Raw genomic sequence first — 23,495 nt, forward strand, 5'->3', positions numbered from 1 at the left:
AGGACTGTAAATAAGCACAGAACAGAGAGCAGGTGCGCGCTAATTAATTGCTATGATCTCACCATTGAGCTTTAGAGATCCTCCTTAATCGCGTAGCTGAAATCTAATCGCCTTAATTGGCAGATTCGCGCTCCCTATTGTGAAGGCTGGAATCTGGCTGGCAGTGAGGCGAGTGTACGCGCACACTCGAGTCCGGACCACGGTAATCCGCGATCGATGGCCGCGCATACTTTCGCGCTTCCAGTGAGCGCAGATCTTATTGATGAATCAGGGGCAATGTGTCATTTAGAGGGGTGTGTTGCTCATCTAAAATACTGTTTGAAATACATGTTGACTCAGTGACCAAATGCATTGTCAAATAGGTGTTAACTCCGCCACTCTTATTTACCAGTTACGCATTCCTCATTGCGCTCTTCTCTTCATGGCTAGTTAGGAAAAAGAAAAATGTCGGCTAAAGGAAATACAGATTTTGTATAGGTACATACTCAATCTACGCAATGATAAAACTAGTGAATAATAACTAATAAAAAATCAAATAAAACTAGTGAAGTGTGGGCGATTTACATTTGCGTTGGTTTGATTACATATTAGAAACTTGCTTTGTGGTGTTGTTGACCTCGTCTCTAGGCTGACAAGAATGCTTACAAGGTTGTGTTTTGTTTCGATTAGGATAATCGGCCTTCCAGTTTATCATATTTTGCAAATTATAACCATTTTAAAATGTTATATAAACATAAATTACTAATCTTTTTTAATTGTGTTGTACTGGTGTCTCTTCATGAACATGTAGTGAACTGGCCAGCCCTGTGTTTAAGAATCCTAACAAATTTGCAAAACTATGTGAAGATGTGCAGGTGGTAGACCCAGTGGTGGTAACCCTAGATGTTACTGCTACCCCTAAAAGCTGGGAGAGCAGCCCATCTAGTAGGGGTGGGGAAGGCAATGCAGGAAGGCGCAAACATTTGGTTGTCATGGATTTTATCATCAGGGAGACTGATATATCAGGGAGACTGAATAGTTTGTCGCTCGGATCCCTTCAACCGAATAGTTTGTTGTCTTCCTGGTGCCAGGGTTTGGCATGTGGTGGACAGAGTGGACAAAAAATACTGGGAAGGGCTGGGCATGACCCAGCTGTCTTGGTCCTTGTTTGAAGGTCCTGATAAGGAAGAATTTCTTCACTGGCAAAAATGTGGAATGTGCAACTACTATAGATTGCTTAAAGAAAAAGCTGGATGGTTTGTTAGAAACACAAAATATACCTGGGTATTTAAGCTTTAAAGTAAATATAACAGAGACTGTTGATCCAGAGAACATTTAATTGCCTCCTGGAATCAGGAAGGAATTTTTTTTGTGCCAGGGTTTTTATTTTATTTGCCTTCCTCTAAAATCAACCATGATCTATGCCCATAGAGTTTTATATCTAGGATGTTTATTTTTTGCTAGTGGTTGACCTTGATGGACTCTTTTTTTTAACCTAACTTACTATGTAAGTATATAACTAAAGTGTCCACATCAGGAAGGAGACTGAGCTGAGGAATAAAAAAAACAAAAACAAATTGGTGATGTAACTCCTTTTGTGGGGTGTGTGTGTGTATGTATGTGAATATATTTATATATATATATATATATATATATATATATATATATATATATATATCATGCCTATATTTTAGGGAAAGGATTTAGTGCTTTGAAATATGTATACATCTGAATATAACATAAATGTAAAACAATTTTAGCTTTGCTTTTACTCATGAGTATGTATGGAAGTTGATCCTGCTGATTAAGCCAAATGGTGAAACGCGTACATTAAGCACTTTAAATATAGAGGCACAAATATTTTGTATTAAAAATTTGGATATTTGATGTGTCAATTTTGTTTGTTTTTAATATGTTTATATACTATTTGTATATTAATAAATTATATGGTTTTTAGCTATATACGGTACATTTATTTATGGTACCTAAAAAAGTTTTAAAATATAGGGTAAAGTTGTAGAACAATTTTACACTGATTTTTAGCACTGATTTCACACATTCCTAATGACTCATCACTATATTGGGCTTTCTAGTTAACTATTAGGTATGTGCAAGAGACTGGACATTTTAAAAATCAAATCAAAATTGTGCATAATTTGAGCTTACCAAAAGACAGATTGGGAACTGCTTACACTTTACAGTTGGTAGTGCCATTGATTTTTAACACACTAAATGCAAAGCAAGGCAAGGCAACATTACTGCGTTTACCATGCATTGGTTGTGCATTGCATTCGACAATGCTTTTCTGATGCATTGGGGTGTGTTGATGACCTATTTTTTTCAACCTTAATGAAACACACATGTATTATTGCCCTAAAAAATAAATTGGCTCTTCAGACACTTAAATTTTATATATATTATGAATGAACACATTAAATATAATATACAGTTATTTTAATTGAAAACTTTTAACTATGTTTAGCTTAGCACAAACTGTATGGTTAATCTATTTGGATGTAATAAAAAAAAATACATTAGGTTCTCATTATTAGTAGACTAAACTATCAATAGACTATCATTTATGGATGATAAAGCAAGTGACCCAAAGTCTGTTTTTGCCTTTCAGAAAAAGAAAGATGTCATCTTTACTGCCAGTCTGCTGAATCTGGAGATGTGGTATACATGAAACGACTAGCTCACGATGGAACTCAGTGTTCATACAAAGATTCTCACAATATTTGTGTTCGAGGTGAATGCCTGGTGAGTATTATGAATTTATTAGATGTTATTTTTAAAAATGTTTCCAAATAAATCAAAACATTATTTCAACTACATGAACGTAATTTTAAACTAAACTCAAGGTAGTCACATAAAACAATTTCTTTAGACATTATTTTATTTTGTGTAGTTTTACTTAGAACCAGCATTAATATGAAAGTTTTTTATGAATGACTTTGGTACACTCACTTGGCAAAATAGCACATCGTGTAGAGTTTAGCTATAGCCAGAGAAAAAAAAAGAATGCAATATGTGCACATTTCACATATTTTTTTCCTGCAGGTACAGGAAAATATATTTTGATTCTGCCAGAAATGCATTCAGATTCTAATTCCTCATGGATTGATTGAGTTTTTTTGGACCTATAGAACAACTTATAGTGTTAATGTTTTTTGCTCTGTGCAGCTCTGATATACTGAACTACAAAACATTAATTTATGTCAACACATCCATAATGAAAGGAAAAATTTTGTAGTTCATTGAGGGACTAATTAGGTTCCTCATGGTTCCTTAAATATAACAGAGTGCACTGCACAAAAAGACATGTTTAGATTTATTTGTATATTATTTAAGATTTGTAGCCTGGCAGACTAAAATGTTACCACATTACTTTGGCAACTACATACCATCCTTGAGGGGAGGCAGATCCCCTCTGTTTTATTCCCTTCCCTTTCATCTCTTACCATAAGCACATTATTTTCTGTGCTTTGCTTGTTAATTGTGGTTACTGTCTGGTTGCATTTGGGTAGGAAAGTGTATTAGTGTTTTTAGCATCTGAATTCTGTGCACTGGTGTATGCTTTAAAGGAAGAGAACATAAACAGGGATTGTAGACAAATATTAATGAGCTAACCTGTCATATTAGAACATTATCTAAAAAAACACACACACACAAACATGCAGGCTCAATTGGTTTAATACTGGTTTGGCGATTTATATAATGGGAGGTACTGAAGGAATAGAGAAGTCAGACAAAGGGGGGAGAAGGGTGGAGAAAAAAAGGGAAGTAAAAGGCCCTGTCCCAACATGAGTACTCACTAGACACCAGTTTCCCAATCTAATGCCGCAGTCTTTGCTAATAGCAAGCCCCTGGAGTTGCCCCCAGGACTTATATGGGCAAGGGATGGCATCTGGGGAGGGGCTGGCAGAGAACCAGGACCCACAGATAATGCAGTACAAAGGTTCTTACAAAGAAAAATCCAGAATACTGGGTCAGAGGTCATGCAGGGGTAATCAGTCCACTAGACGAGTTATTGAAGAAAAAAGACAAAAGCAGAGTTGGGGTCGCAGGTAAAGAGTTGGTCCAGGCAGCATGCAATCAAAGCGTCAGAAACAGTAGTTTGACAAATACACACACCAGCAGCAGATCAGCCCAGACTAATGCTACAACAAGCTACTGAAGTCTTATTAGCCAATGGAATTGAGATCAGGAACTACTCTGCTCATTAGCTAACTCAAAATCCTGTTCAGCTGCATGCCAGTCTAAGAGCAGGGGATGCTGAGAGATCAGGGAAGTGGCAGACTGCTAAGGAGAGAACTGACAGCTATTTGCCTGAGCTCCCTGCCTTTGTAAGCAACGCAGTTGAAGAGAGTAAACAAGGCGCAGTGATCTGCGATAGCTTACTTCATGGGATTTCAGGCCAGGTATTGGTCACCTATCAGGGAGTAAGTATGACAACAGTAATTTAATAGTGATATTCATATCAGGGCAACATTATTTGCAGTTGTGAGATCAGGTGATATAGCCTGCTGTAAATGGGAAAAAAAGAGTGCTAATCTCACTGCGCATGCATTAGATCTGCATTTTTTCCCCCATTAAATAAAAAGCTCCTTGTGCTCATTCCTGAGGTTGCACATGCTCAGAAGGAGCAACCAGAAGCCTCCTGGGATGTGTGAGGTTAGTATCCCAGGAGTCTCTGTGCTCCCATTTTGTTTCTGAGATTCTTAACCCTATTTTTTTTTTAAACCCCACGCCCAAAAGGAATAAAAGGGAAGTCCACCATTTTATAAAAGTAAAAAGTTTAGTAAAAGTAAAGTAGAAAGTTTAGTGATAAGTCCGCTTTAACAGTTAGAAAAATGTAATGAAGAGATTTGAAAGTAAAAAGGAAAATATGGAGAAATGTTAAAGGGAGATTTGGAAGGTGACATGCAAAGAGGGCAGATGAGGAGTTTTATTTTGGCTGGCTGAGTTTCAGAAACCTGTCAGTCACCCAACATTATCCAGGAGAGAGGGGTGGACATGTAGATTTGTGTGTCATCTACATTACAGATGGTATTGTGAAAAAAGGAGGATGTCATGCACGGAGAGACAGGACCACTAGGGGATGTTATGGTTTGCATGGAGGTGGTGTGAGCCCTGAGAACGGCCAAGGCGCAGAGTCTAAGCAGTCTGCTGGTTACTGCCAAGTTGCGGTGCTTGGGCACACCAAGGTGGGCAAAACATGGTACCAAATCACAAAGCAGAATGATAGTCGAGGAAAACCGGGGTCGAGGCAGGCAGCAAGCAAGAGAGGTCAGGTCACACGCCAGGGGTCAATTGCCAAGGATTCAGGGGACAGACACCAGTGACACAGGGGCCAATGCTGGCACAGGGAGCACAGAAAACACTGGAAGCAACAGGAGGCACAGGTTACTCAGGGATATCCACAGGCAAACAGGAACACTGGAACAGCACAGGAGAATTGGCTGGGGACCAACAGACTGGGCAACGAGAACACAGAAGCTGGACAGAGGAAACACTGGATTAAGCAACAGGTGTACAGGAGCTCAACAAAACCACAGAACTAGGGGGTTGCAGCCTGGACCGGGTGTTGTCTTTTGGTGCTCAACCTAATCAGAAAGGGGGCAAAGGAGGGAACGATGTAGAGGTAAAAATTTGTGGTCAGAAAGGGGAAATGCTGAGTTGTCAAGGTGGGTGAGTTTGAAAAAGACAAGATCCATTATGTGTCTGGCAATATGCGTGTTTTGTGTTAACCCAAAGGTAGCTGATAATATTAACGAGTTTGATTAAGGGAGGCATTCTAGGGTCAACCTGTGCAAAGTGTATCTGTGTAAAGTCATCAAGGATGAGAGTAGGCAAGTCATTGGCATGAATTTGTGGGAGTGCCAAAGTTGTCCAGAACTTAGGTAATTTGAGGGGCTGATAAACAATAGCAACACTGAGTGATCAAATCAGATAAAGATGAGAGAAATCAGGGTGGGAAGAACATGGTATTTACTAATGTTTGTGAGAATAGGACCCACACCACCACCTGTCGCCTTGCCAGGTCTGGGGTGTGTGTGAAGTCCAGACTTCCATAGGAGAATGCAGCAGCACAGGAAATTGAGTCAATTGGTAAAAGCCACATTTCAGGGAGAGCCAGGATATTTAGACATTAACAATGGACAGAGACAAAAATTCAAATCAAATTATTTAAATTAACAAGTATTGTAGAACCTAACTCTTAAAAACATTGAATTTGTGTTTTAATGACATAAGGTATATTCCAGATACGGTCTCGTGCTGATGTCTCCCTTATTAATGCTTTATTAAACTGTAATATATCTGCCTTTAATGATCAAATATTCCATTTTATCTCATCATTCAATTATTATTGAAACTATATTAATTTAGCTTCACACAGTGCCCAAGTTCTCACCAAATAAAAGGGGAAATTAAACAATAAAAGGATACAGAGGTAATTATTCAAACCAAAAAGCAACACTAAAGTCAAGAGATGAGATTCTTTTTTGTCCCCAAAAAGTTCAAGTGATTACGAAATATTTGCAACATCAAGTCCATCAAGTTCAACTACTAAGAAAGTAAACATATCCCAGATATAAAACCCTATGGACATAGTTGGTCCAGAGGAAGGCAAAAAAACACTGGTACAATTTGCTTCAACAAGGGAAAAAAATTATTTCCTGATTCCCGGAGGCAATCTGATGTTCCCTGGATCAACGGTCTCTGTTATCTTTACTTTAACGCTGTTACGGGTTGCCTCCCCGTGGCAGGTGACAGAGGATTACCTGAGGCCCAGAATGAAAGTGACACCCGGTCTTCACCAGTGCACCCCACAAGGAGTGATGGGCCAGGGACCCTAGTGACCACCAGACTACTGTGCTGCAAGGGAAACACAAGTCGCGGCCCCCAGGCTCTCCCCACCAGAGGGTGACAGGGATCAGAAGACTTCCGCTTGAGAATAGCAATGAGGCTGGAAAACAGCAAGTCAAGGTAGCTGTACTGGCCGAGGGCAGGGCAGGCAGCAGGCAAGGCGAGGTCAGGTAACAGGCTGAGGTCAAGGCAGGCAGCAGGCAAAGCTAGGTCAGGTAACAGGCCGAGGTCAAACACAGAGAATACAAACAAACAACTAGCTGGCAGAGAGGTAGGAAGTGCACTGGGGATCCAGCAACAGGAGTCTGGAACTGGAGAGGTTTAAAAATGCGTAAGAGCTAATGGCAGGAGAGGACTGAACAACCAGTCAATTGGCTACTCTAGAATCCCCTTCAGCTGTGCACAACCTAATTTTCTGTGCAGGGGATGCCAAGAATGGTGTGAAATTTTCACAGACCTTACAGTAAAGAATCCCTTCCTTATCAAGACCTTAAACTTCTTTTCCTCCAGACGCAAAGAGTGCCCTCTTGTTCTTTATTTAATGATCTTAAAATGAATAGTTGAGAAGAGAGTTCCCTCCATTTATATATTTTTACAGGGTGATCATATCACCCCTTTAATGTCTCTTCTCAAGGTAGAAAAGATTCAGTTCAGCTAATCTCTCCTCATAGCAGAGTTTCTTAATTACTTTTATTGATTTAGTTGCCCTTCTCTGCACTCTCTCCATTTCCACAATGTCTTTTTTGTGAACTGGTGCCCAAAACTGGACTGCATATTCCAGATGTGGTCTGACCAATGATTTGTACAGGGACAGCATTATGTCTCCGTCTCTGAAGTTTATTCCTCTTTTAATACAAGAAAGTATTTTGCTAGCTTTTGATATTGCAGCTTGGCATTGTATGCTGTTATTAAGTCTATGATCTACCAGGACCTTTTCCAATTCTGACTCCCCCAAATGTATTCCCCCTGGACAGTATGAAACATGCATGTTGTTAGAACCCAAGTGCACAATTTTACATTTATTTACTATATTAAATATTATTTGCCACTTGTCTGCCTAATCAAAAAGTACATCCAGGTCTGCTTGTAGATTATAGATATCCTGTATGGTCTTAATTCTATTACATAGTTTGGTGTCATCTGCAAGCACAGAAATGTACACAGTAAATTTAATCCCAAACTCTTTATCATTTATAAAGATGTTAAACAGTGAAGGTCCCAACACTGAATGCTGGGGTACACCACTAATAACCTTAGACCATTCAAAGTATGAATCAATAATGACTACTCACTGGATGCGGTCTTTAAGCCAGTTCTCTATCCATTTACAGATTGACTTTTCCAAACCTATTAAACCTAACTTGCATTTTAACTCCCTGTGGGGTACTGTGTCAAATGCTTCAGCAAAGTACAGTGCATCAACTGCTACTCCACTGTCTACATGTTTACTTACTTCCTTATAAAAGGAGGGTAAATTTGTTTGACAACTTCAGTCTTTTTTGAATCCATGCTGAATATCACTTATAATATTTTTTTCTAGCAGAAACTACTCATTTAGGTCTTGATTAAACTCACTAGGACCTCTCCAACTATGGACGTTAAACTAACCAGTCTGTAGTTACTTGGTAATGACTTTGCTCCCTTTTTGAAGATAGGAACCACATCGGCCTTACACCAATCCATTGATACCATGCCAGTGATGAAAGAGTCTCTAAAAATGAGAAAAAATGGCTTTGAAATTACTGAACTCAGCTCCTTGAGGACACGTGGATGTAATCCATGGTTTCTTGTGCTTTGTCAACCCAAAGTTTGCCCATCTGTTTCTCAATCATATCAATTTTGAGCCATTGTGACTCATTTAAGGCAGTGACATTTTAAGCTCTGCAGTGTTAGAAAGAACTAGGTCCAGCAGAGTATCATTTCTAGTTGGGCTTATAAACTAATAACTACCATCAAATATTCTTGTATTAAATTCATACTGTACATTTTCTCAGTTTTGCTGTTTCTGTAGTGCCATTACTCCAGTCAATGTCAGGACATTCATTACGTACAATTTGTGACAAATTCTGGCCACTACTTTTAGCAGATCCTATCATTTACATATATGAAATTATCATTGTTAAAAAATAGATTGGTCAGCAGTCACATTAAGGAAGGATCAAGACAAAAACAATACCAAAATATTGCAACTTTTCCATGTGGCAATTGCAACCAATTCTAATTGATCTTTAGATAAACAGATCAAATAAATTTTCCTGAAAAAAATATTCTAAAACCTAGTTATTTTGTAGATTTAAAATCCATTGGAGTTACTTATTTGGCATTTTGTACATGTAGATGCTTTTATGTTGGGAAGACGAAAAGACCCTTGCGTAGACACATTTATGAATACATATATATGATAAGAAGTGGACGTACTTTGACCCCTTTACATGTGCACATGGCAGAGAACTCCTAAAATGGGAAAGAAAGTGGATTTTTTATTTACAGGCCACTTCTCATCCAGGTCTGAATGAGGTCTTAAGTTTTCAGACTTTTTTTTACATTCATTCTGAGTTATATCTGCTAACTGTTGCATATAGTGATGTAAATGTAATGTGTATATATGTGCATTTTTGATATTTATTGTTGCATTTTTAAATTTGGGATCCTCAGTGACACAGGGGACACAAAGCCCCACTCCTTGCTGTTAGAGCTTTTAGGGTGGGGCTCTTTTGGGCTGTGGGGATTTTAACAATATGTTTTCACCCCCTTAGCTTTTATTGTGCCCCATGTGCCATTTGGTGCATCTTAGGTTTATATGTCCTCTCCCAAGTGCAGTCGAGATTAAAATCTCCCTGATTTGCCAAGGAAGCGATGTGCAGTCAGGATTAAAATCTCCCTGATTTGCCAGGGAAATGTTGTTACTCAGTATCCTTGTTTATCCTTTCCCATGCACTGGCACGTACTCTGATAGGGTGGTCCGAGTTCTAGCTGCATGGATGGCTTGTGCTGCACTGGCAGAGCCATCTGACGGTAGAACGACCTTCCACTTCCAGTTATAATGTCAGTCTTTCCAGGAGGTTGATGGAGCTTCGAATTCACGAGGTACGCCATTACAGGTGCTAATGGTATATAGAGAAACAGCAAGACAGGAGAGAGCAGTCCCTGAAACTCCAGGAAGGTAGTTCCCACAGAGATGAGGTGACTTGAATCTACATGACCTTTTAGGACCCCTCTTCCCAGAAGATAGGAAAGTCTGTATTTTTGGTTTCTTTGTCATTAAGACAATTGGTTCTAATATTGGTTTTAATAATTACCTCTGTATACTTCTGTTTTGTGATTTCCCCTTTTATTTGATGAGAACTTGGACACTGTGTGAAACGAAGGTATTATAAATCCAATAATAATTGGGAGTTGAAGTTTAATCGTGGTTGGATATTTTAAATGGAATGTTTTACCCTAAAAGGCAGATATATTACAGTTTATGTGTAACTCCTTTCCAGCTTATGTGGGTTACTATGCCTGTGTCCTTTTCTAGTCATATTGCTGTTATATTTTGGCTGCTATCTGCATTAATTAGGTGGAAGATCTATTCTAACCTCAAGCCAAAATGTAACTGTGGATTTGTAAGTGTATGTCATGCACAGAAACATTTTGGTTATTGCAACTATATATAAAAGATATACCGTATTTTTCGGCGTATAAGACGCACTTTTTCTTCCCCAAAACTGGGGGGGAAAAGTGGGTGCGTCTTCTACGGCGAATGCAGTTTTAAAAAATAATTAAAAGAACATACCGGTATTCACCCGATACCGCGATCCCGCAATCCGACGCGCTTCTCCTCTTCTCTCTTCTCCTCCTGGCTGCAGCGCGTGTCTCCTCCTTCCTTCAGAGCCGAGCGAGGAGAAGCCGGCACACGCGCCCCCGCGATCCCGAAAGCACGCTGATCTCTGCCCTAACTGAGTTCCCCCGGCGGAGAGAAACGCACGGTAACTGTAAGTGGGAAGGGGATAAATTGGCACAGAGTGATCAGCAGGGGCTAAATTGGTACAGAGTGATCAGCAGGGGCTAAATTGGCACAGAGTGATCAGCAGGGGCTAAATTGGTACAGAGTGATCAGCAGGGGGAGTGATCAGAAGGGGAATAATCTTTCAGAATTTTTTTTTTCTAGATTTTCCTCCTTTAAAATTGGGTGCGTCTTATACGCCGGAGCGTCTTATACGCCGAAAAATACGGTAATAATCCTCAATGTGTTAAAAAAATTGTTTTTAAGTCTCAAAGATATCCTGAAGAAGCAGATTTGTTTTCTGCCAAACATATCAATATTACATGTACTTTGAGACATAGTTTTTAATTTAGTTGGATAAAACATGATTTTAAATGAGTAAATTGTCTAAAATGTAATGGCGGAATCATTTTTATTTATATTCTAGAGAATAGAAAATATTTTGTTACTTTAAGAAAAGTTTGCTGGCATATTATTGTTTTTAATTTTGATATCCTTTGTTGGCTTAATCAGGCATGCAGGCTAAACACGTTTTAACTGAGAAATTAATTCCACTGGCAATCAAGCCCCTGAGGTTGGCTGGATTTGACCACAGAAAAGCCATGTTAGACAGTCTATTACATTTGTTAGTGGACTGTGGTTTGTTCTGAGTATTATCTAGTACGAACTGTGTAGTGGAAGGAAGGACTGTTGTGGACTTGGAGTCTGTCTAGCATATATGTTTTCTTTCATTGATCTTCATGGTAGGAAACTCTGTTTGACCCGTGTACTACTACTTTTTTTGAATTGACATTTTCCCTGTGAGGGATTTTCCTCTTCTTTCTCCCCTTTCTTTCATTCAACAAAGTGTTTCCAGCCTGTTTTAGAAAGTCAGGGAGTAGTCCATGTCTCACATGTGTTCTGCACTCTAGAAGGCCTGTGAATAGAAGGAATTGTGCTGTTATTTTAAGGAGTAAGTAGTTAATTCTCTATGTATGACTAGATTATTGATTATAATATTTTGATATGTTTGAGCATGAGAAATGTGACATCTGTTTGCTCTATTGTAATACTGATTCATATGTTTTCAATGTTACTTTCTCACATAAATATTGTTATAAAAAGGGTATTGAAAAAAAGGTTATTTAAAAAACATATACAGGTAATAAGTTAAAAATATACCATGAAACCAGATGAAATATTTTTTCTGTTTTGCGAAGAATGCTTCTTGGTTAAAATTATGTGTAGTATTAGGTGTTCAGCTCTTAAGTTTTCACCAGGAGAAGCATGGCAAAATCCTGCATTAAAGCAGGGTTTACTGGCTAAAGAGTATTCTAGACACATGCCATATTAGAATGGGGAGATTACTAAGCCTATTGAAATGATTGAGACCTTCTTACAGGAAAAAGATGTAACAATGTGGAAATACAATGATTTTGATCTCAAACTATTAAAATATATCCTAATGAGGAACATTTTTACTTTTGATTCTAAAATTAACACCCAGGTACAGGGGCTAGTGATGAGAACATGATGTGCCCCCACCTATGCCAAGATGTACCTGGGGGGTTGGGAGAGACAATTGCTTTCTGAGGATTCTCTGCCACATCTTATTGTGGGGGCAATACATAGATGATGTATTTGTCATTTGGACTGGCACTAAACAACTATTGGAGGAATTTGGGAATCATCTCCATGATAATTCATTTATTATAAAATGTACTATGATTTGTCAAGTAAGTATTGCCTTTTTGGATACAGGAATATCTATAAAAAAATAATATGCCATCATCAAGATTATACCGCAAACAAACAGCTGGCAATACTATTTTGAGAACAAGTATTGCCCATCCAGTTCCCCTAAAGAGGACTTTTCCTTACTCCCAATATTTGAGAGTGAGAAGAAATTGTTCATATGGTAATGAATACAAAACTGAAGCTGAAACATTGCTGAATAGACTGTGATACAGTAAGAAGATGTTATATGAATGTATATCAAAAGGTTAAAAGGACAACTTGGCGGGATATCATTTTTGTAGCTATGATTCTGCAAATAGTCGGTTTGTAGTACCAATGTAGCGATTTGATGGCGTACCTATAAAAAAAATGGATCCAATGTAGCCAAGCGGGAATCTTGTAAAGATATACTGGTTTCCAAAGTAGTAACAGTTGTATCAATAGAAATAGAAAGCTGTTGAAGCTGTTCCAAGTCCCTTCGGACAGAGGATTTTATGCGTGAGACTAGGACTTCCAAATTATTACTTGGATCAGAAAACACCAGGTTATTCTGTGATGAAGCAAAAGCAGTAGAATTATCCCCTTGAGATATTTGCAGCTCCAAATGATAGTCTTGGTCTGTGAGAGAGACCAGGTACTGTGTGAGCTGCCTGTCTCTGTGATGCTGCTCGCTGGGTAGTCGAAGCTGCAGCTTGTGGGGACACCATCCTGGTTGTGATCTGTGGTGTAAGGTCTGCAGCACTGACAAGATTGGATTGGAACCCCCCGGCTGGGATGGGTTTATATGTCTTCTTGGACCATGGCATATAGAATATACCACAATCCATGCCCTTCCAGCTACGTATTCTATCAGATTGGCATGGAACTCTGGAGCAGTACATGCTCACTCCACAATCATGTAACCCCCTCCCCCCCCCTTCCCTCCAGAGTTTTCATTTTAACCCCAGGGAGGTACAGAGGTACATAAAGTCCCTTACTCATTCCCTGAAAGGTTTTATAGGATTATTTTTTACAGGTTCTCCCACTTTGAAATGATGATTCCCATGGTTGCACTCATGAGAATACAGCTGTGGGACTCTTGAGAGCGTGGGATCCCCAAGCACTAGAGGGCAAATGAGAAAAAGTGTGTCCACATTAACCTCTATAATATATGGAATCAGACATTACTTCAAATATTCCCTTGTGAGTATCTTCCAGCTCCATGTGTTTTTTTTTTAATGGCAGTAATTGAATGTTTGAGGTAATGTCAGGTGCCTTTTTTCATAAATTGAGCCCAAAAAGTGGTTTTGTTTTTAATATAAAGGTTAGCCAATCAACAGAAAAAAAAGACTTACCTTATTCATTTTAAAAAAAACTTTCTTGTTTCGAAAATACAACCATGATTATATTGTTTTGATTGATTTTTTCAACAATTATGTCTACTTAATCAATAAATGTTCACACTAGATAGATTTTTAGATAGATGGATTTTTAGGGAAGCAAAAAAACATCTCTTCCTCTGTGAGGCATATGTGTAATGTAAAAAAGCAAATATACTATAAACAGAGTGTGGTGGAGGCATCCAGATTTTAATGTGTTTATTTGTAAAAAAGTTGTTAAAATAAATAAAATACTAAAATATTAGTATATGTTTTGTATGTTTTACTTCTGCTGCTTGAATGGTCAATTTTGTTCACCTTCTTACCTTCAAAAAGAACCAGCATCTGCACGTTTAACAGCTGGCAGCAGTGGCAAAAAGCAGTAGATACACCTCAACTTTACTGTGAATTAGCCCTTAGTATTAAACTACAGTTTATATCAGGAGCAGACCGCATCTATATATGTATATAGTATATTGATATATTTTTTCATAAAATTATTGGTATTAGGTATTAGGAGAAAGAAAGAAACACAGTACAGCATACATGTATAATGTAAGATAAAAAACAATTATCAGTTATCATTCCTGTACGATTTAACATATTACAAATATTGCTTGTCTGAGTTGCCCATACATAAATTTTAATGGCTAAAGTGCAGGTGTTACAGGAAAAACACAATGTCCAAGCCAGTTTTTACATATTTACCTGTCTATAATCTGGTGTAATACTGTATCACTACAAATGTACTGTTTATTTTGGAAATTACACTTCCCTGCTTTGGTTTCAGAAAGTTGGTTGTGACAAAGTTATTGGCTCAACTATGATAGAAGACAAGTGTGGGGTATGTGGCGGTGACAACTCACATTGCAAAATTGTAAAAGGAACTTTCACAAGAACACCCAAGAAACAAGGTAAACATGATAGTTTCTAATAATTTAGATAAAATTTGCTGTTTGCAAACCACAAATATAAATGTGAAATACAGCTATGTTTTAATTAACACTTTATTTGACAAAACATTGTTTGGGTAATTACAGTGTTGTTAACTATAGATGGAAGCAGAATGTTTTTCTTTTTAATAGAGTTAACAAGGTTTCTCTGTTGACTGGAAGTGTAAGGCGTAGGGTGGGTTTCAAATGTCCATGTTGCAAACGATTTCCTGTTGGAAATTGGCTACATTAATTTTGGAACTTGAAAACTAAACTTTTTTGTCACAGGGGTGAGGTGGAGTGGTTGTACATGCAGAAGTTCTTGTTATAATATGCATCACATGCCCATTTACCCTTCCCAGTGCTAAAAGGTACCTGTTGGCTGCCATCACTGTCTTTTTTACACCTTTTGATACATCTGATGTATTCTCTTGTAGAGCGGACCTAAACTCTAACATCAGACCTATCATTAAATATCCATTCTCATTTACTTGCCCCTAGTGTCACTGACTGTTTTAGCTTGCACTAAAGTTAAACCACCTCCTCATAACTGCCCCTGCTTCGCATAGCGGAGTATTATCACCATCCTAATCCACCCTGCCTGCTGTCACCCATATCTGTGGAGTCAGTAGTTACCCGCTATCCGTGGAGCCTGTTGCACCCCCACCTGTTGGCTCCCTCATCTGTGGAACCTGCTATCACCCTAATCTACAGAGCCTGTTGTCACCCCCATTCACTGACTCTTTTCTCACCTCCATTTGTGCTGCCTTTTGTCACCGTCATCTACAGAACCTGTTGTCATATTTCTCTGTGGAGCCCATTGTCATCCACGTTTGTGGAGCCTGTTGTCATCCTTATTTGTGTTGTCACCTTCATCCACGTTGTCTCCCTCACCCATAGAGCTCATTGTCACCCTCATTCGTGGAGCCCATTGTTCCAAACCACCCTGATTGTTCAGCTAATTTAGTGTTTTTTTCCTCATTGACCGATGATTTCAATCTCCCAGAAGCCCTTTCTGGGGGGGTTGTCTGTTTTTTTGACAGTTTAGGAGGTGTTTACAAAAGAAAAACCTAGACACATCAGTATGATGTTGGCTTCTATCACACATAAACCTAAGTTGAGTCAGTGAAGATTGAACTCCTAACATTTTCCACAGTTAGAATACACATTTTTGTTGATATTTTTGTTGTTGATATATTTTTGTTTGATGAGTAAATCAAGGGAAATTTTTGTTGTTTACCTGCAAATAATTATATTATCGATATGTGAATATTTCTTAAGAACTGAATATTTAATGGGGTGTAATGATGAACATTTATTGGGGGTAAAATGTATTATTGGGTCTCAAATATTGCGCTTCAGGGGTCATTTATATATATATATATATATATATATATATATATATATATATATATATATATATACACACACACATATTTACACACACATTTTTCCTTGATAATTTAACATACATGTAAGTTCAATCTAGTCTGGTCATTGACTTGTCACATAACAGCACTTATACCTTTTATTTGGCTGTTAGGCACCTGGTACTTGGAGCTATGAAGAGGGTTCTGCAAAGCTCAGACTTCAAGGTGGAGGGTCCTTAGGTGTAGGGCAAAAATGAAAAAGCCTCACTAATGGAACTTTTTTTTAAACTGTTTTTACTTGGAACTATATCTTCTGATGGATATTTTCAGCAGGATAATGCATGTCACAAAACTGAAATCATGAGAAACAGGTTTCTTAAACATGACAATCTGTTCACTGTACTCAAATGACCTCTACAGTCACCAGATCTAAATCTAATAGAACATTTTTGGGATATTCATTCACCTAAGCTTGCATACCAATCTCTCTTTTCAAAGTTTTAGACTACTTTATATTTTTTTCTTGAGCTGGAAAAATCATACTTTCCATTTTCAGAGTAACAGACTAACCATCTGATCCCTCCATTCCCCTATTGTCTGAAATATGTTTATTAAATTATACAGACATTTTTGTTATTAACTTTTGTTACCTGTACTTGTCCCATCTTTACATGGAGGATCTTTTTATAGTGCTTTTGAAATATTATGATGTCCACATACCTTATCTTAGGTAAAAGTTTTCAATATACAAGCAGTTTAAGCAAAACAAAAATATTTCCATTATGCTATTGGTATGATCATCAATATAGCCCATATATTGTATAAATCCCTTAGGGGAGGCATACAGCGCAGAAACTTATTTAAAAGTTCTCTCCAAAGCCCCATTTGTTTATTATTGATATAAGATATGGCCATACCACTGAGTCAAACACTTTACTTATATCCAAATTCAGTAAATTCAGCTGATGTCCTATTTTGTTTAGCTTGTTGAAATAAATGCAATATCCTCCGTGTGCTGTCCACCGCTTGCCGTCTGGGTATAAAACCTGTTTGGTCAGCTGAGACTAAGTCGCCCAAACTATCTTCCAATCAGGATGCTAAGATTGTCGCCAAAATCTTTGCATCCAGATTAAGAAGAAAAATCGGCCCATAATTAGACCAATTCATCGCGTCAGTAGAGGGCTTTGGTAACATATAAATAGGTGCTTCCAACATGCTTGAATCAAGGGCTTCCCCTTTCAAAATCCCATTAAATAGTTACACCAGGTGAGGTCCCAGTATTTACTGATATTTTTTATAATATACTGCCGTAAACACATCAGGTCCTGGTCTTCTATTGGGTTTAAGATCCCCAATAGCTTTAATCACTTCTAACAAAGTAATGGGGGCTTCCATAATTTCTATTCTATTAGCGGTAATTTGTGGAAGATTTATAGTCTGAAAGAATGTTTCCAGAGCTCTCTTATCTAAAAGAATAAGGAGTTTTGTACAGTTTTTGTAGATGTTCATAAAATTCCTGCAATATATGCATTGGAAATTCTAGTGGGTCAAATCCCATTTACTCTAAGTCTATAGGTGTTTTTTGCGTCATTCGGAGTACCTCATCCTATTTGCCAATAATGTATGCATTTTTTTACTATATCTTCAAAATTTAATTTTTGACTATCTCAACTTTTTTTCTCAGCAATAGATGCTGTGCAAAGATTCAGTTGTATACGGATTTCCTCCATTTGTCGTCTCATACTCTTTTTTAATGAAGCTTTGTCCTGCGTTCTCAGCTTTTCATATTTAGATTCTAACTCCATTACTTTTGCCCTACGTTTCTTTTTAATCTGTGAGTCTATCTGTATGAGTCGTCCCCTTACCACCGTGTTTTGCGCCGCCCATAGCATAACTGGTGATGTCATAGGTTGTTGGTTTAAAGAAAAGTACTCAACCTAAATCCCTTGTAATTTTTGGTCCACCTCAGGGTTACTGAGCATAGAGTCATTAAGTGACCATCTAAACATATCAGGCTTAGGAAAAAGGGAAGACAATGTAGCCCAAACTGCGTCATGGTCTGACCATGAGATCGCCAAAATGTGAAAAGATAAAACCAAAGGCAATGCTTTTTGATGTATTAAAATGTGGTCTGAACGGGTAAATAGTTGGTGAGGATGGGAAAAAAATGTGTACTTCATTTCTTTAAGATGTAATTCCCTCCACATACCTGACAACATTTCAGATCCCACCAAATCCAGCAGATTGTTTGATAATATATTATCCCCAGGTACAACAGGATCCATATGCATGTTTTTCCTGTCCATACTTGGCATTAGTGGAACATTGGTGTCACCACACATCATCAAATAGCCTTGCGCATTTTTGCGCACTAAAATCATTAGCTGTTCAAAAAAAGGCAATTGATTATCATTGGGAGCATAGTAGGACACCATTGTCACCTTGGCTTCATTTAATGTTCCAACTAATATCAGGTGTGGACCATCTTCATCCACCACCTTTCTATCCAATTGAAATGACACTGTTTTCCTAAAGCCAATAAGCACCCCTCTTCGTTTTACTGCATCATTAACTTTAAAAACAGTTGGATAGGCCACATGAAGATATTTTGGGCAGGAAGAAGTAGAGAAGTGTGTCTCTTGTAAACATATTACATCTGCTTTACGTGAAAATAATGGAAGGCTTGTGACCTTTTAACTGGGGAGTAAAGGCCTTGTACATTAAGAGAGAGTATTGAAATTACCATTTCTCTATATTTTCCAAGCACTTATTCATATATACCCCTTTCCTGTCACAAACATTTGTACAATATGCCGCCTGCCTTACACCGGAAACAAAAGGTAAAAGATACAGACTAAGACAGGGGTGATACCAGACAGACAAAACACTAAACATTATGCATAATATATACACCAACGGTATGCAGAGAGGAGACCTGCTCTCACTCTGCATCCACCCTTTCTGACAAAAATGCAATATAAACATGAGAAGACAAAATTTTTCCTCTCGCCCCGAAAATGTCATCAGGCATAACCCCTAATTAAATTGCGGTAGATATCCCTGGCAACTTACAAAGGAGCGTAGTGACTTCTACACCAGGACCAAGGCACAATAATAAATACTAGATAACATCAAGCAATTCTCTAAATATTCAACTAGCTGTTTAAAGAAAATTATGCTCCTAGCAAATGCTTTATTAGTATCCCGAATAAACTAATAGATTTATATCCAGATTTATCAGAACATTATATCCATTTGAAAAAGGGGCATTCATACATTATTGACCAACATTATTTCCATTACCCCCTAGATAAAACTGGAAAGAAAAAAGGAGAAAGCAAAATAAATGAAATATTCAAATATTGCTCTGTGAGAGTCTCAAGCGTTTAAGTGGATCTTAGACCTTACGCTCCTTAGTCCTCTTTTGCTGGCGTATTTCAGATATTCATGATATTAGAGGATTAGGATTTTCCACATGGCCTGATTTCTCATATTGATCACAGGCATAAAGTCCAATTTTCTGAAACTGGTTTCTGGCCCCCTCTAACGAAGAGATAGCTTGTAACTTGCCCCCATATGTAAATAACAATTTGAAAGGGAAGCCCCATTTATAAGGGATCTGCTGATTCTGTAGGATCTGAAGAAAATGGTTTCATCTCTCTGCGACCCAATATGGTTGCTGGAGCCAAATTCATAAAGAGCTGGTAATTATGACCTTGAAAAGTGAGGGGTTCCTTCTTTCTGGCTGCCTTTATTATCGCATCTTTGATATAAGGGGTAATGCAATTTAACCACAATATCCCTTGGTGGACCATCAGCTTTTGGTTTTACTAATGTGCGATGTACACAATCCAATTCTAGCTTTTCCACTGCTATCTCAGGACATATTTCACAAAAAAGGGCAGTCACTGTTGTATTAGGATCCATTATGCTTTGTGGTAAGCCACGTATGTGGAGGTTAGAGCGGCGCACCCTATTCTCATAATCTCATTTTACATCATAATTCTCCATTTTATGATGTAAAAGCTGTACCTCCTGTTTCAAATACTCAATATCCTTTTCATGCCCCTCTAGGACAGTGGTAACATCATCTACTCGCCCCTCAAGTTGTACTGTACGCTGGCCCAACTCTCTTAGCTCCCTTGTAAAATGCTCTGTAATTTTCTTAGTAGTACTCTCCCATGCTGTATGTAACATTAATTGAAATTTATCCAAAAGGCTTTCTGAATCTGAAGGCTGTGATTGTACAACTGGGGTTGAAGGCAGGCTCCCTGTATACATCTCTGTTTCACTGGAGCAGTCGCTCCTTTCCTGACACATGTGAGGGGAGGAATCCGCCATCTTGGCTTTCCTGCATGCTGAGGGTGCCTGTGTTAGTCAGCATCTGTATTCTCCTACCGCAAGCCTCTCTCTGTACTGCTTCTCACTCAGGGAGCCTCCCGATGCCAGAACCGCTGCCTGATGGGCACGCTACAGCCCTGTTTGTCCCGGTGTAGAGCGGAGCAGGCGCAGGACTCTAACATCCGCCTGCTTTGCGCATGCGCCCTATACTGGCTTGTTTTCACAGTTACTGTGTATTGTTGATAATGAACAGACATAGTTACATAGTTAGGTTGAAACAAGACATCAAGTTTAACCACTTTTTTAAAATCCTATAGACATGGTTGATCTAAAAGAAGGCAAAAAAACCTGGTTCAGGTTTGCTCCAACAGGGGAAAAAAATCCTTCCTCATTGAGTGAGGCAATCAGATGTTCCCTGGATCAACAGTTTCGTAATAGTTTTGTAATCTATAGAACTTGCTTAACTACTTCCTGAGGGAGCCTATTCTACATTTTTACAAACCCTACTGTGTAGAATCAGAGATTACATTTCTTTTTCTCCAGACAGAGTGCCTCCTTGCCCTTTGAGGGTTTCTATGTGGACTGTTTATATATTTATATAGGGTGATCATATCCCCCCTTGAGTATCTCTTCTCAAGGGAGAATAGATTGAGTTCAGCTAATGTCTCCTCATAGCTAAACTCCTATGTTCCTTTTTTTAGTTTAGATGTCCTTTTCTGCACTCTTTCCAATTCCACAATGTCCTTTTTTGTGAACTGGTGCCCTGAACTTCATATTCCAAATGTGGTCTGAACAATGCTTTGTACAGGGGCGGAATTATGTCTAAATCTCTGCCGTCCGTTTCTCTTTTAATGCAATAAATTACTTTGGTAGCCCTAAATATTGCAGCTTGGCATTACATGCTACTTTTAGGTCTTGATCTACTAAAACCATCAGATCCTTTTCCATTTTTGACTCTCCCAAATGTATTCTCCTCTAGACTGTATGAAGCATACATGTTGTAAGCCCCCAAGTTCATACTTTTACATGTAATAATATTAAATGTCATTTGACACTTGGCTGTCAAAGCAAACGGTACATCCAGGTCTGCTTGTACATTTTAGACATCCTGAATAGGTTTAATTCTATTACATAATGTGTTGTCATCTGCAAACACAGAATGGAATTTTTAATCCCAGACTGTATATCATTTATAAAGATGTTAAACAGTAATGGTCCCAACACTGAACCCTGGGTTACACCACAAATAACCTTAGACAATTCAGAGTATAAATCAATGTTCACTACTGTCTAGATGCGGTCTTTAAACCAGTTTTCTATCTATTTACACATCTTGAATTTTCTAAACCTATGGATTCTAACTTGCATATTTACTATATTGTGGGGAACTGTGTCAAATGAATTTGAAAAGTCCAAGTGCATGATATCAACTGCTACTCCAATGCCTTCCTGTTTACTTACTGCCTCATTAAAAGCGAGTAAATTTGTTTGACAAATTAGATTTTTCCTAATTCCATGCTGACTAAAATATTATTTTATATGTGTATTTTTTTCAAACTCTCTAGGATCTTTCCAACTATAGGGGTAAACTTACTGGTATGTAGTTATTTAATAATGGCTTTGCTTCCTTTTAAAAAATAGGTACCACTTTGGCCTTATGCAAATCCATTGGTACCATGCCAGTGATTAAAGAGTCTCTAAAAAATAGAAACAATTGCTTTAAAATAACTGAGCTCAGCTCTTTGAGGACACATGGATGTAATCCATCAGGTCTTGGTGCTTTATCAAGTTTAATTGTATCCAATTGCTTTTCAATCATATCAATAAGACAAATTAGGCAGCCTCCTCAACTTTTTACTTAAAGCAGCATACCAGTGCCTTATCTAGTAGCCAGGCATTCCTCAATAACTCACTGCATTGTTCTCAGCCACCTTTGTCTAAAGCTGCGTACACACCTGCAATTTTTCTCGTTGGAAAGGATCTTTCACGATCCTTTCCAACGAGAAAAGACTGCACGATGCATGAACGATGCTGTACATACAGCACCGTTCATGCTCTATGGAGAGGGGAGGGGGAGAGCGACGGAGCGGCACCCTGCTGCGCGCTCTCCCCTTCCCTTTCATTAGGATCGGTCGTCGTCCATCGTCCATGGATCCGCCAGGACGGTCGTCGGACGATGGACGACGACCGACTGTACACACGGCAGATTTTCGCCCGATAATTGGCCGATACCGATTATCGGGCGAGAAAAATTTGCCGTGTGTACGCAGCTTTAGCCAGCCAACCCAGATTCAGCAGGAACAAATGAGACAAATGACTACTGGATTTGATTTGGATTTTTTAGGCTTTTTTAAAAACTGCTTTTTATTAGGGAGCATTATGCAGCCTCCTCAGTTTTTTCTATAAAGTGGCATACCAGCGCCTTATCTAGCCACAAGGCCTCTCTCATAAATCTTCTGCATTGTTCTCAGCCAGCTTTGTCGTAGTCAGCCAACCCAGATTCAGCAGGAACAGCACCAGAACCCTTTGGACATGATGGCCAGACACAGCAGCTGCTTTAAAGTGGCAAAGGTCAGATTGATGGTACCTGGCATGTTCTGGAGTGCCAAATACTTAACACTTTACCCCATCCATGAAACTTGGAGGTTGGCCGGAATGGTATGAATATAATGTGAATATATCCAGGTGTCTTGTCCACTCTCAAGTTTTTGGAGAGAGTTTTCAGTGCAGCAGGTGAAATTGTCACTTTCAAATGCACTTCATTGTTTGCCACAAATGTGGTGTGATGACATTCATTAAAACTAGTTAGGGGGCATGGCTTGGTGCACAAACAATCTGAGTCTCCACAAATTGCTCCGGACTTTCACATCCTCCTCTTTACAGATAGTCAAGGTGGGCAAGCATCAGACGATGACTGCTACCTCTAAACACCCCCTGCAAC

At 38.6% G+C, this 23,495-nt stretch overlaps 1 protein-coding gene across 3 annotated transcripts in view; it reads left to right on the top strand.

Moving 5' to 3' along the window:
- LOC140323580 (A disintegrin and metalloproteinase with thrombospondin motifs 2-like) overlaps window positions 1–23,495 on the top strand; it is a 355,904-nt gene that overhangs the window by 194,147 nt on the left and 138,262 nt on the right. For all 3 annotated transcript variants that reach the window (XM_072400782.1, XM_072400783.1, XM_072400780.1), the window contains 2 exons: window positions 2,606–2,739; window positions 14,702–14,825. In XM_072400782.1, the coding sequence (XP_072256883.1) occupies window positions 2,606–2,739; window positions 14,702–14,825 (258 nt within the window). The remainder of the gene's footprint in view (window positions 1–2,605; window positions 2,740–14,701; window positions 14,826–23,495) is intronic.

The sequence above is a fragment of the Pyxicephalus adspersus genome, chromosome 2 (assembly GCF_032062135.1).
Source record: "Pyxicephalus adspersus chromosome 2, UCB_Pads_2.0, whole genome shotgun sequence".
Classification (NCBI taxonomy): Eukaryota; Metazoa; Chordata; class Amphibia; order Anura; family Pyxicephalidae; genus Pyxicephalus; species Pyxicephalus adspersus.